At 36.0% G+C, this 13,948-nt stretch overlaps 1 protein-coding gene across 4 annotated transcripts in view; it reads left to right on the top strand.

The window, feature by feature from the left end:
• Window positions 1-13,948, top strand: part of USP47 (ubiquitin specific peptidase 47) — a 113,711-nt gene that overhangs the window by 66,198 nt on the left and 33,565 nt on the right. For all 4 annotated transcript variants that reach the window (XM_062196495.1, XM_062196494.1, XM_062196493.1 and 1 more), the window contains 3 exons: window positions 8,247-8,342; window positions 8,431-8,583; window positions 10,757-10,924. In XM_062196495.1, coding sequence (XP_062052479.1) covers window positions 8,247-8,342; window positions 8,431-8,583; window positions 10,757-10,924 — 417 coding nt within the window. The remainder of the gene's footprint in view (window positions 1-8,246; window positions 8,343-8,430; window positions 8,584-10,756; window positions 10,925-13,948) is intronic.

Raw genomic sequence — 13,948 nt, 5'->3', positions numbered from 1 at the left:
CCTCTTCCAGGTCTCCCACGTGGGTGCAGGGGCCCAAGTACTTGGGTCATTTTCCACTGCTTTCCCAGGCCATAGCTGAGAGCTGGATAGGAAGTGGAGCAGCCAGGAGTAGAACCGGTGCCCAAATGGGATGCCGGCGCTTCAGGCAGGGCTTTAACTCACTGCGCCACAGCGCTGGCCCCCAGTCATTCCTTCTTTGTGAATTTTCTAAATTATTTTTAGTGCTTAAATAAAATTACAACACTGATAAGTTCCTCTAAATCTATGTGTGAGAGATATTTCATACAGTAATGACAGGGAGAGAGTATAAAAGAAGGTAAGGTTTCTCACTCAAAGTGATAAAAGAATGGTACCTGTAGATTAATTTATATATATATATATATATATTGTGTACATAAAGTATATAAAGTAATACTTGGAACAACCATTGCAACAGAGATGCACTCAACAAATACTATAAATCGTACCAAACTAGAATTTAAAAATGTGTTTACCTAACCCACAGCAAGGCTGTAGAAAGTAAGTAAAGGCATGAAAAGCAGAAAACCAAAAAGAAAAAAGCAAAAAATAATATGGCAGAGGTAGTTACATGTAAATGGTCTAAAATTACTAACTAAAAGGCAGAGAATAGTAAGTTAAAAAAAAAAAATAACCAATAGTATGTTATCTAAGGAAACAGGCTTTAAATGACCATATATTGGCTTAGGGAGATTGAAAGCTAAAGGATAGAAAGTGAGTTACTGTGTAAGCATTAATCAAAAAAAAAAAAAAAAAGCTAGAAAATTATTAATACCAGATAAAAAAGACTGTAAAGCAAAGAAAGAACCAGAAGAGTATTATATAATGGTAAAATGGTCAGTCCACCAAGAAGATAACAATTCTAAATGTGCATGCATCAAATAAAAAGCCCCAAAGTACATGAAGCAAAAAATATCAGAACGTTAAAGAGAAACAGGTAAATCTCCAGTTATAATTGGACTCTTCAACCCTTCTCTCAGCTAGACAGATAAGAGAGCTAGGAAGAAATAGCCAAGATACAGAAGGATTCATCATTGTCAACCAACATTATCTAATTGACGCTTATAAAATGCCCCATTGAACAACAGCAGATTATGCTTCTTCTCAAGAGCCCATGATATATGTACCATGACAGGCCATAAAACAAATCCCAGTAAACTTAAAACCAGAGTGTATGATTTCCAATAACAATGGAAGCAGATTACAAATCACGAATGGAAACAGATGTTTAGTCTGATAGTTAAGGTTCCTGTGTTCCACTTTGGAGTATTTGGGTTTGATTCCAACCTCCACCTTCTGACTTCACCTTACTGCTAATGCAGACCCTGGGAGTCAGCAGCAGTGGCGCCAGTAATTGAGTTCCTGCCACTCAATTGGGAGACTTGGATTGCATTCTCCCTTTCCAGCTTTGGCCCAGCACCAGCCCTTGCAGGCATTTGGGGAGTGAGCCAGGAGATGGTTTTCTCTTCTCTCACTCTCCATCTCTCTACCTTTCAAATAAACAAATGAATAAATAAAAGAAATTACAGAAAGAAAACAGGAAAGTCATCAAACACTTGAAAAGTAGCAATATTTTTTTTTTTTCTGACAGGCAGAGTGGACAGTGAGAGAGAGACAGAGAGAAAGGTCTTCCTTTGCCGTTGGTTCACCCTCCAATGGCTGCTGCGGCCGGCGCGCTGCGCTGATCTGAAGGCAGGAGCTAGATGCTTATCCTGGTCTCCCATGCGGGAGACCTGGGCAACAGGACTAGAACCCGGAATGCTGGCGCCGCAGGCGGAGGATTAGCCTACTGAGCCGCAGCGCTGGCCGTAAAGTAGCAATATACTTCTAAATAATCCATGGGTCAAAGAAAAAGTGTCAGGAAATTTAAAAAATTTTTTTGATCTGAGTGAAAATGAAAATAAAACATGCTAAATTTTCTTGAGGCACAATAAAGTGATGTTGAAAGGGAAACTTAATAGCATTAAATGCGTACATTAAAAAAGAAAGATTTTAAATCAGTAATCTAAGTTTATACTTCACCTGGAAAAAGAACAAAAGAAATCCAAAGAATGAGAACAAAGCATAAATAAGTGATGTTGAAAAATGAAAAATGAGAAAGAAAAAAAAAAAACAGTGAAACAAAGAGCTGATTCTTTTGAAAGACCAATAAAATCGGCAAGCTTATAATAAGACTGATAGTGAAAATCACTACTATAAAATAAAATACAATGTGTTAACATTTATTTCTCCATTCAAATCAAAATACATGTTGAATTATGGAGAACTGCTTAATATAGAGAATATAGGTTAACAGTAAAGATAGAAAAATGTATTTACAAGCAGTATCATTTCTTGGATATATCATTTTTTTAAAGATTTATTTATTTATTTGAAAGGCAGAGTTACAGAGAGGCAGAGACAGAGAGAGAGAAGTCTTCCATCCACTGGTTCACTCCCCAAATGGCTGCAGTGGGCTGAGCTGTGCAGATCTGAAGCCAGGAGCTTCTTCCATGTCTCCCACACGGGTACAGGGGCCCATGGAGTTAGGCCAACTTCCGCTGCCTTTTCAGGCCATAGCAGAGAGCTGGATCAGAAGTGGAGCAGCTAGGACTTGAATTGGTGCCCTTACGGGGTACCAGCACTACAGGCAGCAGCTTTACCCACTATGCCATGGCACCAGCCCTGGATATATCTTTTGATTGTTCTGTCTACATTATTTGCATTAGCGCTGAATTTGTGATAACCAGTACAATTTATTTGGAGAACTAAGAATGTAAGAATTCTCTGTGTTCCATTTTGAATTCTGAAAATTACAGTTCAAAAGATGTACAAAACTGTTTCTTTTGCATGATATATGTGGGATAAACTTAGAAAACAAAACATTTTCTTACCTCTTTGGAATGATTAAAAATAATCATAATCAACTCAAAGCTCGTTTAAAGATATGGATAGTGGTTTCAAAAACAACAGAGTCATAGCAGCTCCTGGTAAGATGTGTGTGTGTGTGTATGTGTGTGTTATAACAATTTGATGTTTTTAATATTTTTTCCATTTTTATGGTCTATAACCTACTTCTTTGATATCTACAATATAGTTTGTCATGATTTTTATTTACTGTGGATACCTAATTAAGTGCAGATAAATGCGTATAACCATATCACTTATATAATTTATTTATTGAATGGACAGATGGACTGAAACTTATTTTTTTTAAAGATTTATTTATTTATTTGAAAGGCAGAGTTAGATGGAGAGACAGATCTTCCGTCCGGTAGTTCAATCCCCAAATGGCCACAACAACCAGGACTGGGCCAGGCCAAAGCCAAGAACTAGGAACTTCATCTGAATCTCCCATGTGGATTCAGGGGCCCAAGGGTTTGGGCCATCTTCCACTGCTTTCCCAGGCACATTAACAGGGAGCTGGATTGAAAGTGGAGTAGCTGGGACTCAAATTGTCACTCATGTGGGTTCCCATCATTGCAGGTGGTGGCTTACCCTGCTATGCCACAATGTGGGCTCCTAAGCTTATTTTTATAACTGATCAATCTTGTGTTTAAGTATCTTAAATGACAACTCATTAAAAGGCTAGAATAAAGAAGTTATAGAATAAATACATATAGATTTAAATGGTTTCTGGGTCTGAAGAATAATGACTGCTTGAATCTAAATGTCTTCACACATCCCCCAAAATCATAGAATAAAAGGAGTGCAGATGAAATGTAACCCATGCCTTTTGCATTTCCTAAAAGAGAATACCATGAATTTCAAATTACCTGTAATTAACAAAACACCTAATTCCATCAGAGCTTTCACTGCTATCTCAAGGTCTGTGTATGTGAACAATATCAAACTGGGAAGTTCAAAGTCTGTGAAAGGGCTGGCATTGTGGTAAAGCCACCTCCTATGATGCCTGCATCCCATATGGACACTGGTTTGAGATCAGCTGCTCCACTTCCAATCCAGCTCCTGTTAATGTGCCTGAGAAAGAAGCAGAAGATGGCCCAAGTCCTTGGGCTCCTGCAACCATTGAGAGACCCAGAAGAAACTCCTGGCTTCAGTCTGGCCTACCCCCAGCTGTTGCAAACATTTGGGGGAATGAACTAGCAGATGGAAGATCACTCTCTCTCTCTCTCTCTCTGTAATGCTGCATTTTAAATAAATAAATCTTTTGAAACAATGAAAAGCAGAGGGGACTTTAGGACTGAAACTGAACAGAGAATCCCCTGGAAGAAGAGAAAGGACAACAACAACAAGTGCCAAAATACTGATTGTACACTGGAACTTGGATGGCTTAGAGCATTAGCTATGTAGAAAACATTTTGGAGTCAGCAGGATTAGGAAACGACACAAATGAAGAAGCAAGTGAGGCTGCTCAGAAGCATAGCAGTGAAGAGAAAAGAAGAAATAAAAAAGGGTCCTGCAAAAATGAGAGAAGTCACCAGCCTCTCCTCCCCTTTTACATTCAAGAAACCACACCTCACTAAACAGACAAAGAACGTGCTCTCAAACCAAGGAATGCTGTTCACAAAATGAGAAGGGAGAAAACCAGTCAAACCTCTATGACACTGCTGTTAGAAGAAAGTGGAAAATCTGTATTAAAGCATTTTAGCTATTGAACCCCCTCCTTCCAGAAACACACCTGAGGGGAACAATCACAAAGTACAGTACTGTAACAGTCCTCTAGACCATGTTAAATAGTCTCCAATAAGCACATCCTGGTATCCAAATATTTATGGAGAGGAATGGCTTAAAAATAATAAGAAGAAGAAATCCAGAGTCAAGATGAGGAAAGAAACTGAAGGAAAAAACAAGATTATATCTTAGAAAGGAATACATAACAATGCTGAAATGAGAATAGAATGAAACTCTAGTGAGGGATATGAAATGCAAATGAATTGAACTAAAAAAGACCTCCAAGAAAAGTGTTAAGGGGAAAATCCACAAAGGAGATCTGATATAATTGGAGTTTGTAAAGAAAAGGAGACAGTAGAACAAAGTTAATGGTGAAACTATAAAGAAGAAAACTCTGGGGCTACGAGATTCGTCAAATCTGCCTTTTGATGGACCTATCATGTATCTGGAAAAAGTGACCTTGTCCCAGTGAACTCTAAGACATATATTTTAGTAAACTATTAGACTTCAAAAATAAGTTGGACTAGAATCAGACTTCTGAAGAGCAGCATGCAATTCGTGGCAGGAGAGAAGCAATTTGAAGTTCAAGGAAAGTAGCAACAAGGAGTTGATATGCAGGCAAGTTCTTCAGTTACAATGGCTATGAAGAAGCAGTTCTGAAGATTCAGAAACTCATTGAACATTGTATTCTTGAGCCCTTGAAGTTTATAGAGGATGGAGCTTAATCCAACTGGGGAAGTGTCAGCAAAAGATTTGTAAGTATTTAGTATATTAAATCGTAGGTTTCAAGGACTAAATGAAACAAGGGTGCATAGAATAGTATGAAATGGTGAGAGCACAAAGAATGCCACCTTTGAAAAGGAGGAGGAGAAAAAGTGAAAGTGGAGTAAGATCCAGCTGTTTGGGATGCATATAATACCACTTGAAATTGTCAGAGCAGATACCAACAGCTTAACTAAGAGTATATGGAGTGGGGATTAAAGGCACTCAGAAAAGTGGAAATGTGAAAGTGACTACTAGAACAAAATTACTAACCTGGCTAAGTACCAAAAGAAAATGTAAAAAATACTGAAGAAATTAAAAAAAAAAAATACTGAAGAAATCACATAGAGGAAGGAATGTAAATATGTAATACATACCATAATTATAACATGTAATAGTGACTCAGATAAAACCAAAAATATCAATCTTATCAGACATGAATGGGCTTAAATTGCCTGTTGAAAAGATTTTCAAATTGGGTTATAAAAGCAAATATTACATTAAAATTTGGTTTAGATAAGACTCCATTAGTAGATACTAAAATCAAAGGTAGAAAGTTCGGGAAGGCCCAGAATTTTGGCATGATTTCCAAGTGTCTCCTTAGAGTTTCCATATTAGAATTATAACTATGTAGTGGAGAAACTTAAAAACACTTTGACCAGGTAGTTAAAGTTGATCAAGACCTACAACTGTGATACCCTTGTACCCTTGGAAGGACACATCATTACTTAATGTAGTAGTCTTGGAAGGAATATATAAATAAATCTGATAATGAGGAACATTTTTAAGCTTGATAATTATACTTACATAACAATATCTTTTTAACACAAAATATTAAGAAGTAAAGCATGATGTGTGAGCCTTCTCAAATGGTTCAGAGAAAATTACATGATATTGTCAGGGTTGGGAGAATAAATAAAGCAAAGGTAGCAAGTTCATGGCAAATGCATGTTACATAAAAACTGCATGGATTTCAAAGTGTTTTGTCACTAAAATAGATTTATAATCCCATTTTTCATGTACTCTTTTAAGATGATGAGAACTGCTTCCTTATGTTCTGAGGACAGAATAAGCGGTTGGATGAGTTTAAAAGCCTTTTCATGTCTTTTCCTAGTTTTATCATGTATCAAAAGTGAGCTACTTCAAACAATACTTGGATAGTAGTTTTATAGGCTTTGCTGTCAAGGTTAAGTCCATTTTGCCAGATCTAGTTTCTTTGTTTCTCTTTTGGGGAACAGCTTGCTCTGTATCCAAAGAAAAATATATGAAAATACTTTGTCTTAATAATTCTACAGCTTTTTCTTTATATGTAATAAATATTATCAGTTCTGTTTATACCATGTGTGAAGAGACAGCAGATGAAATTTGAGGTTATACAACCAATCTTATGTACTGTATTAACTTATTTTTTTAATTGTGCAAAACCAGTGATTTAAAGTGAAAATTAATTTCATGCCCTCTGATTCTTCAACAGTCCACAGTCCACAAAAAGATGAGGGAATTTTAATTTTATGTATACTGAGTCTTCAACAATATTTATGCCAAGTTTGATGCTTCTGGCTTAAGACTGGGGAGGAAAAACCATATGATTCTATACTGGGTGAATAATCTAGGACTCATCATATATTTTTATATAAAATGCTAGCTTTTTTTTTAAAGATTTATTTATTTATTTGAAAGACAGAGTTACAGAGAGGCAGAGGCAGAGAGGTCGTCTTCAAATGGCCACAACGGCTGGAATTCAGCCGATCCGAAGCCAGGAGCTTCTTCCTGGTCTCCCACATGGGTGCAGGGGCCCAAGGACTTGGGTCATCTTACTGATTTCCCAGGCCATAGCAGAAGACTGGATCGAAAGTGGAGCAGCCGGGACTTGAACCTGCGCCCATCATATCGGGTGCTGGCACTGCAGGCGGCAGCTTTACCTGCTATACCACAGTGCCGGCCCTTCATCATATATTTTCAAGTGAGCCAGTATCTCACCTACAATGAGAAGGTTGCCAAGTATTTTTCAGCTTAAAGAACTAGTACAGTATTAGATTGCTAATTGACTCTACCTATTGTGATTAAGGATGATTATATAATTTTTTAATGTATGCATAGTATATATTCTTCAAAGCTCAGTGTTACTTTGTAGCTTAGAAAATGGTATCTCCTGGGGCCTGTGCTGTGGCGTAGCAGGCGAAGCCACCGCCTGCAGTATTGGCATGCTATACGGGCACGAGTTTGAGTCCCGGCCACTCCACTTCCGATCCAACTCTCTGCTATGGCCTGAGAAAGCAGTAGAATATGGTCCAAGTGCTTGAGCCCCTGCACCCATGTGAGAAGACCCAGAGGAAGCTCCTAGCTCCTGGCTTTGGATTGGTGCGGTTCTAGCCGTTGCGGCCAATAGGGGAGTGAACCAGTGGCTGGAAGACCTCTCCTTCACTATTTGTGTAATTCTGACTTTCAAATAAATAAATAAATCTTAAAAAAGAAAAAGATATCTCCTAAAGAAAGATTGAAGTGATGCTTTTCACTGCTCTTTTAAGTATGCAACTTTTAATATAAAGACCAAGGATGATTTTAGGTTTAGTAAAACAGCACATTGTAAGGTCAGTAGCAATTAGGTAGAAATAACTAACTGTGCTTTGCAATACTAAGGAATGAAAATCTTGTGCAAAATGAAGTAAATAATTTTCTTGCTTTTATAGTGGTAACATTTTGCTGCTCATACGTTTTTTGCCATGATGAATTTAGGTTCCTAATTTTCCAACCATTCTACTTATAACTATTTTGGTCATTGCAGTATTTTTGCATCCAGCGCTTTTTAATTTAACATAATAAGTGATTAGAAAGCAATTTTTTCTTTCCAGGAAGAAGCATTGCATGCATTTATCCAGCCAGAGATCCTGGATGGCCCAAATCAGTATTTTTGTGAACGCTGTAAGAAGAAGTGTGATGCTCGAAAGGTAAGTGTCATACAGGAATTAATAGTTAATTTTCTGAGGTAATATTCAATATTTAATATGGTGCCTTCCTTTTTGTCCTCTCCACCAGGGTCTTCGGTTTTTACATTTCCCTTATCTCCTGACCTTACAGTTGAAAAGATTTGATTTTGATTATACAACTATGCATAGAATTAAATTGAATGATCGAATGACATTTCCCGAGGAGCTAGATATGAGTACATTTATTGATGTTGAAGATGAGGTAAATATTTATTATATTTTCTTGTCATGAAATATTTTTCACTAATACTTATGTTTTTGAAAGAGCTGTGTGGGATAATTTAACATTGATGTTATTTAGACTTTCTTCATGAAAGCTTTTCCTTTCTGATATTCTGATGCTGAGTTCTATAAAAAATTATATTTAAAAAATTTTTAGTCGGTCAGAGTAACTTATGGTACTCTTTGAAAAGATAATAAGGTCGTCAATTCTGGAATTTTCTCTTGAATGTTAATCTTATGTCTCACCATTTCTTTATTATTGAAACTAATCTGTAGACATAATGCAGAATAAATATATGTGAATGCGTGAATGAACCATTTGTATTTGTCTTAGTGTCTTTTTCAATGATTAAGGTATCTGAGTTATTCACACTTAAGGTTTGCTGCCTCTTAAATTGGCTAGGATAGGTGTGCCTGAGGCCCCCAGAGGCCAGCCTCAGCCTCTAGGTAGGACTTGGGGCCCGTTTGGAGGTCCGGGCTGGCTCTTGCATGCCCTGGGGTGGGCGAGAGGCAGACCAAGCCCAGTGCTGCCAGGCCTGCTGGCCTGACTGCGGGCAAAAAAAAAAAAATTGGCTAGGATAGAAAACTAGAAAAGATACTTCGTCTGTTTTCCTTTTTTAATTTTTTTTTTCATTTGGAGCTTCATTTAAATAGTTTGAGCATGGGACTTCAAAGGACACTTGCATTTCTTTCCACTCATTGCCCTCCCAGAATTCTCCAGTTCCACTATCCTTGTTCAATGATCAATTAATGATGTCCCACTTTGAAAATTCTTCTGATTTCATTTTGTGGAATATTTATAGTCACCTAGCATAGTTGTAATAGAGGAAGAAGTCTTTGCTATTCTCAAAACTACTATGAAGCATATTTTTCTAGTTAAAACTAATTATAATAGAAAAATGCTTTTGCACCATAGTAATAATTTAAAAAATACATTGTTTTCTTTAGTACTGCTAAGTACTAAGAGGCATAGAACAAGTTTTGGACCTAGCTGAGACGTCAGTTGAAATTCTTGTTCTTCTACTTGCTAACCTCTTGACCTTGAATAATTCATATAACCTTTCTGAGCCTCATTCTGCTTTTCTCTAAAGTAAGATGGGTTTTTATAGCTTTGTAAGAAGATATCTTAGATGAAACAGATGTTTATCGAATGATAACTGACCAGATAAAATTTTGAAAGGTTTGATTTAAAAAAGTGTTTCAGGCACTTGTGCCTCAGCTAGAAGATCTACTGCTAAGTATTCCAAACTTTCAAAGGAGACATAGTCTTTCTAGGATTCCTACTCAAATGGTAACCAATATTATACCGGTTTTCTGTATATACCTAATATATTCCTTATAAAGTGAAATGTTTTTCAAGGAGAAAACACCTAGGAATAAAGTTTGACAGGATCTTTTTAGGGAGTTCTGGTTTAATTTTTGGCTTGGAAGAGATGCCTTAGGCAACAAAAATCTTGGCAAGAACATTTGTGCTTATATACTGCTTGTTTATTCAAGAGCTTCCATGCATTATCTTGCACATACCAAGAGCATGCATCTTTGAGAATTCCAAAACCATTTAAATAAACAGTTTTTGGTATAAAAGGAAAAGAGAGAAAGAGTTGTTTGAGGTTTTCAAGAAGTCAAATTACTCAAATTAAATTCATGTGAATGTGATTTTAAAACTATAAAACATAGAAAAGTTGTATGTCTACCTCCTATAAGCCACAATATAAAGTTCTTGAGGATAGAGCCGATGTCTTATTTTCCTAATTATTTATAATACCTAACAGTATTAGACTTAATTGTTCTTTTAGATTTGAGAATAAAAGTCACTTGTTTGGGAGTTCAGGTTCTCTGCTTGTAAGGATTTGGCTGAAAAAAACGGTAATTCATATTACTTTGCAAAGATAAACAGAAATAGGGCTTAATAGAATTCTAATTCTATAGTTTATATTAGAATTTTAAGTCCATGGTAGAAATGCTTTTAAAATACGTGTTTTCCTTGTATAAATTTATTTAAGTTTTCACTTTTAAGAGAATAAAATAAATATTTATTACTAACAAGTTGCCAAACTATGTGAAAAAGTTAGCAGTATACAAGTAAAAAGTTTTGCTGAATACATTTCCCCTGTATTTGGCTCAGAGTTTTAAGATCATTATGTTTTATTAAGAAATCTCCTCAGACTGAAAGTTGCACTGACAGTGGAGCAGAAAACGAAGGAAGCTGTCATAGTGATCAGATGAGCAATGATTTCTCCAATGATGATGGTGTTGATGAAGGGATCTGCCTTGAAAACAATAGTGGAAATGAAAAGATTTCAAAACCTGGACTCGAAAAGGTACTTTAAGACATTTTTTAAAAATATATTCATTTAAAAGGCAGAGGGGCAAAGAGATACAGAGGGAGCTCCCATCCCTTGGTTCACACCCCAAATGCCTGCAACTGCCAAGTCTCTGCTAGATCAAAGCCAAGAGACTGGTACACAATCGCTGGTCTCCCATTATGGTAGAGGAACCCAAATACTTGAGTCATCACTGCTGCCTGCTAGAGTGTGCGTCAGGAGCCAGAGCAGGGTATTGAACCCAGATACTTTGATATGGGATGCAGACTTCCTAATCAGCCTCTTAGCAACTATGCCAAATACCCTCTCTGAAAAGATATGTTTTACAGTTTTTTTTTTTTTATTGAAAGAGAATTAAGTAATCCCTGAGCTGCTGTCTAATTTTTTAGCTGGTATGACTGATGACGTTTTCTTCAAAAGAAATTAATTTTTCATCTGGATCTGTCATATGGGTGGCAGGAACTCAAGTACTTAAGCTATCATTCCCTGCTTCCCATATGCATTAGCAGGAAGCTGGATGGGAAACAAAGGAGCTGGAGCCTGAACCAGACTCAAGTATGCAAAGTGGACAACAAAAGTGGTGGCTTAACCTGCTATGCCACAGTATGCTCATACCCCACCACACACATACACTCACCCTGGTATTTGTCTTCCTGTAACTAGCTTACTTCACTTAGCATAATGCCTTTAAAGATCATTCATATTGTTAACAGGTATCATAATTTCATTCCTTTTTAAAGCCTAATAATACAAGGACACTTAAAAAAGTTTCTGGAAAATAGAATTAAACAATGTTTATTTTGGTGCAAAAAAAATTTGAAATCCTTCCATATGAAGAAAATTTCAGAAGTTCATGAAAAATGCCTGTTTCGATAAAACTTTGCAGAGACTTCAAATTTTTTTCACCAAGACATTTTTATTTTTCCATGAACTTTTTGAAGTATCCTCATATTCCATTGTATATTAGTTACTAGACATTTAGATTGCTTCCATTTCGTTGCTTTTGGAAATAGTGGCTGCTATGAACATGAATATGCAGATACGTGTTTGAAACTCTATTTTCAGTTCTTTGAAGCGGTATGGTGTGGCTGAATTGTATGTTAATTTTACTTTCAACTTTGAGGAACTACCATAGTATTTTCTTCTTCTTTTTTTAAAGATTTATTGCATTTATTTGAAAGACAGAGTTACAGATAGAGACAGAGAGAGAGGTCTTCCATTCTAATTCTGAAAAAAAAAAGTGCCATTAGGATTTTTATAGAAATCACATTAAATCTGTAGATCACTTTGTGTAGTGTAACATTTGGATAATATTATGTCTTCCAGTTTACAAACACAGGATATCTTTTCGATTATTTGTGTCTTTATTTTCTTTCCACAGTGTTTTGTAGGTTTTGCTGTACAAGTCTTCTGTCTCCTTGGTTAAGTTTATTCCTAAACATTTTATCCTTTCTGATGCTATTGTAAATGGGGTTGTTTTCTTTCTTTTTAGATTGTTCATTGATAGTGTTTTGCATCACAACTGATATTTTTATGTGTTGATTTGTGTATCCTGCAACTTTGCTGAATTTATCCGTTTAAATAGATTTTTTTTTTGGTAGAATCTTTAGAGTTTACTGAAAACAAGATTATGTCATCTGTGAACAGAGATCATTTTATTTCTTCCTATACTATTTGGATGTCTTTTGTTCTTTCTTGCTTGATTCCTCTGGTTAGGACTACAGTACTATATAGAATAGAAGTGGTAAGAGTGGGCGTCCTTGACTTGGTGCTGATCTTCGAGGGAAAATTTTTAGTTTTTCATCATTGAATATGATGTAAGCTGTGAGCTTTTCATTTGTGGTCTTTATTATGTTAATTTCTCTGTCCTCTTAGTTTGTTTGGGTGTTTTTATAATGAAAGGGTATCGAGTTTTTCAGATGTTTTTTCTTTATCATTTGAGAGGATCATGTGGATTTTAAACTAGGGGATGGAAAATATCTCTCTCTCTCTCTCTCTGACTTTCAAATAAATAAATGAATCTTTTTTAAAAAATAATATTGGTTTATACCTTTTTTCTTATAGTATCTTTGATATTGGTATTAAGTAATGCTTTTGTTTTCTGTTCTCTATTTCTGCTCTAATCTTTATTATTTCCTTCCTTTTGCTTTGTTTGAGTTTAGTTTGTTCTCAGGTTCTTTCCTTGAAGTATAAAGTTAGGTTGTTTAGTCAGATCTTTCTTCTTTAATGTGTGCATTTACTGCTAGAAGTGTCCTTCTTAGTACTACTTTTGCTACATTATGTAAGTTTTTGGTGTGTTTCATTTTCATTTTCACTTGTTTCAGGATGTTTTCTAATTTCTGCTGCTTGCCTCTGTGACCCATTGGTTGTTCACAGAGTGTGTTGTTTAATTTTTACATACTTGTGAATTTTCCACTTTTCCATTTGCTGGTGACTTCTACTTTCTGTTCTTTACATTTGAAGGATTATTCTACTGGCTTGAAGATTCTTAGACTCTTCTTGCTTTCATGTTCTGTAATGAAAATGTGCTATAATTTTTATCCTTGTTTCTCTTTAGATAGTTTAGATAGGTGTTTTCCCTCTCTGAATTTCTTGGATATTGTTTGCTTTGTCTTTGGTTTTATGCCATTTGTATATGAAATGCCAAAATGTAGGAGTATTTCTGGTTTTTAAAAAATAATTATACTGCTTGGTAATCTCTGAACTTCGGGGTATGTTGCTTCATGCTACCTGTTTTTGAAAATAAGATTTATTGGAACATAACAACTCGTGTTATTTCCTATGTTGTCTGAGGTCAGTTTGATGCTGTAATGGCTGAGGCTGAGTTGAGATCTGAGGTGACAGATCTAATGGCCTGCAAAGCCTGCAGTACTCACTAGTTTACCCATGCATTAGAGAGTTAGGTGATCTAGGTTTTAGTTCTGACTTAGCTGCTAACAAGGTGTATCACTTTGGGAAATCGTTTAATCTGTGAGCCTTTCATTGGCTACATTTTGGAGGAGTTTGGACTAGATGCTTTCT

Source organism: Lepus europaeus, chromosome 7 (assembly GCF_033115175.1).
Source record: "Lepus europaeus isolate LE1 chromosome 7, mLepTim1.pri, whole genome shotgun sequence".
Lineage (NCBI taxonomy): Eukaryota > Metazoa > Chordata > Mammalia > Lagomorpha > Leporidae > Lepus > Lepus europaeus.
This window is presented reverse-complemented; position numbering and strand designations above follow the sequence as displayed.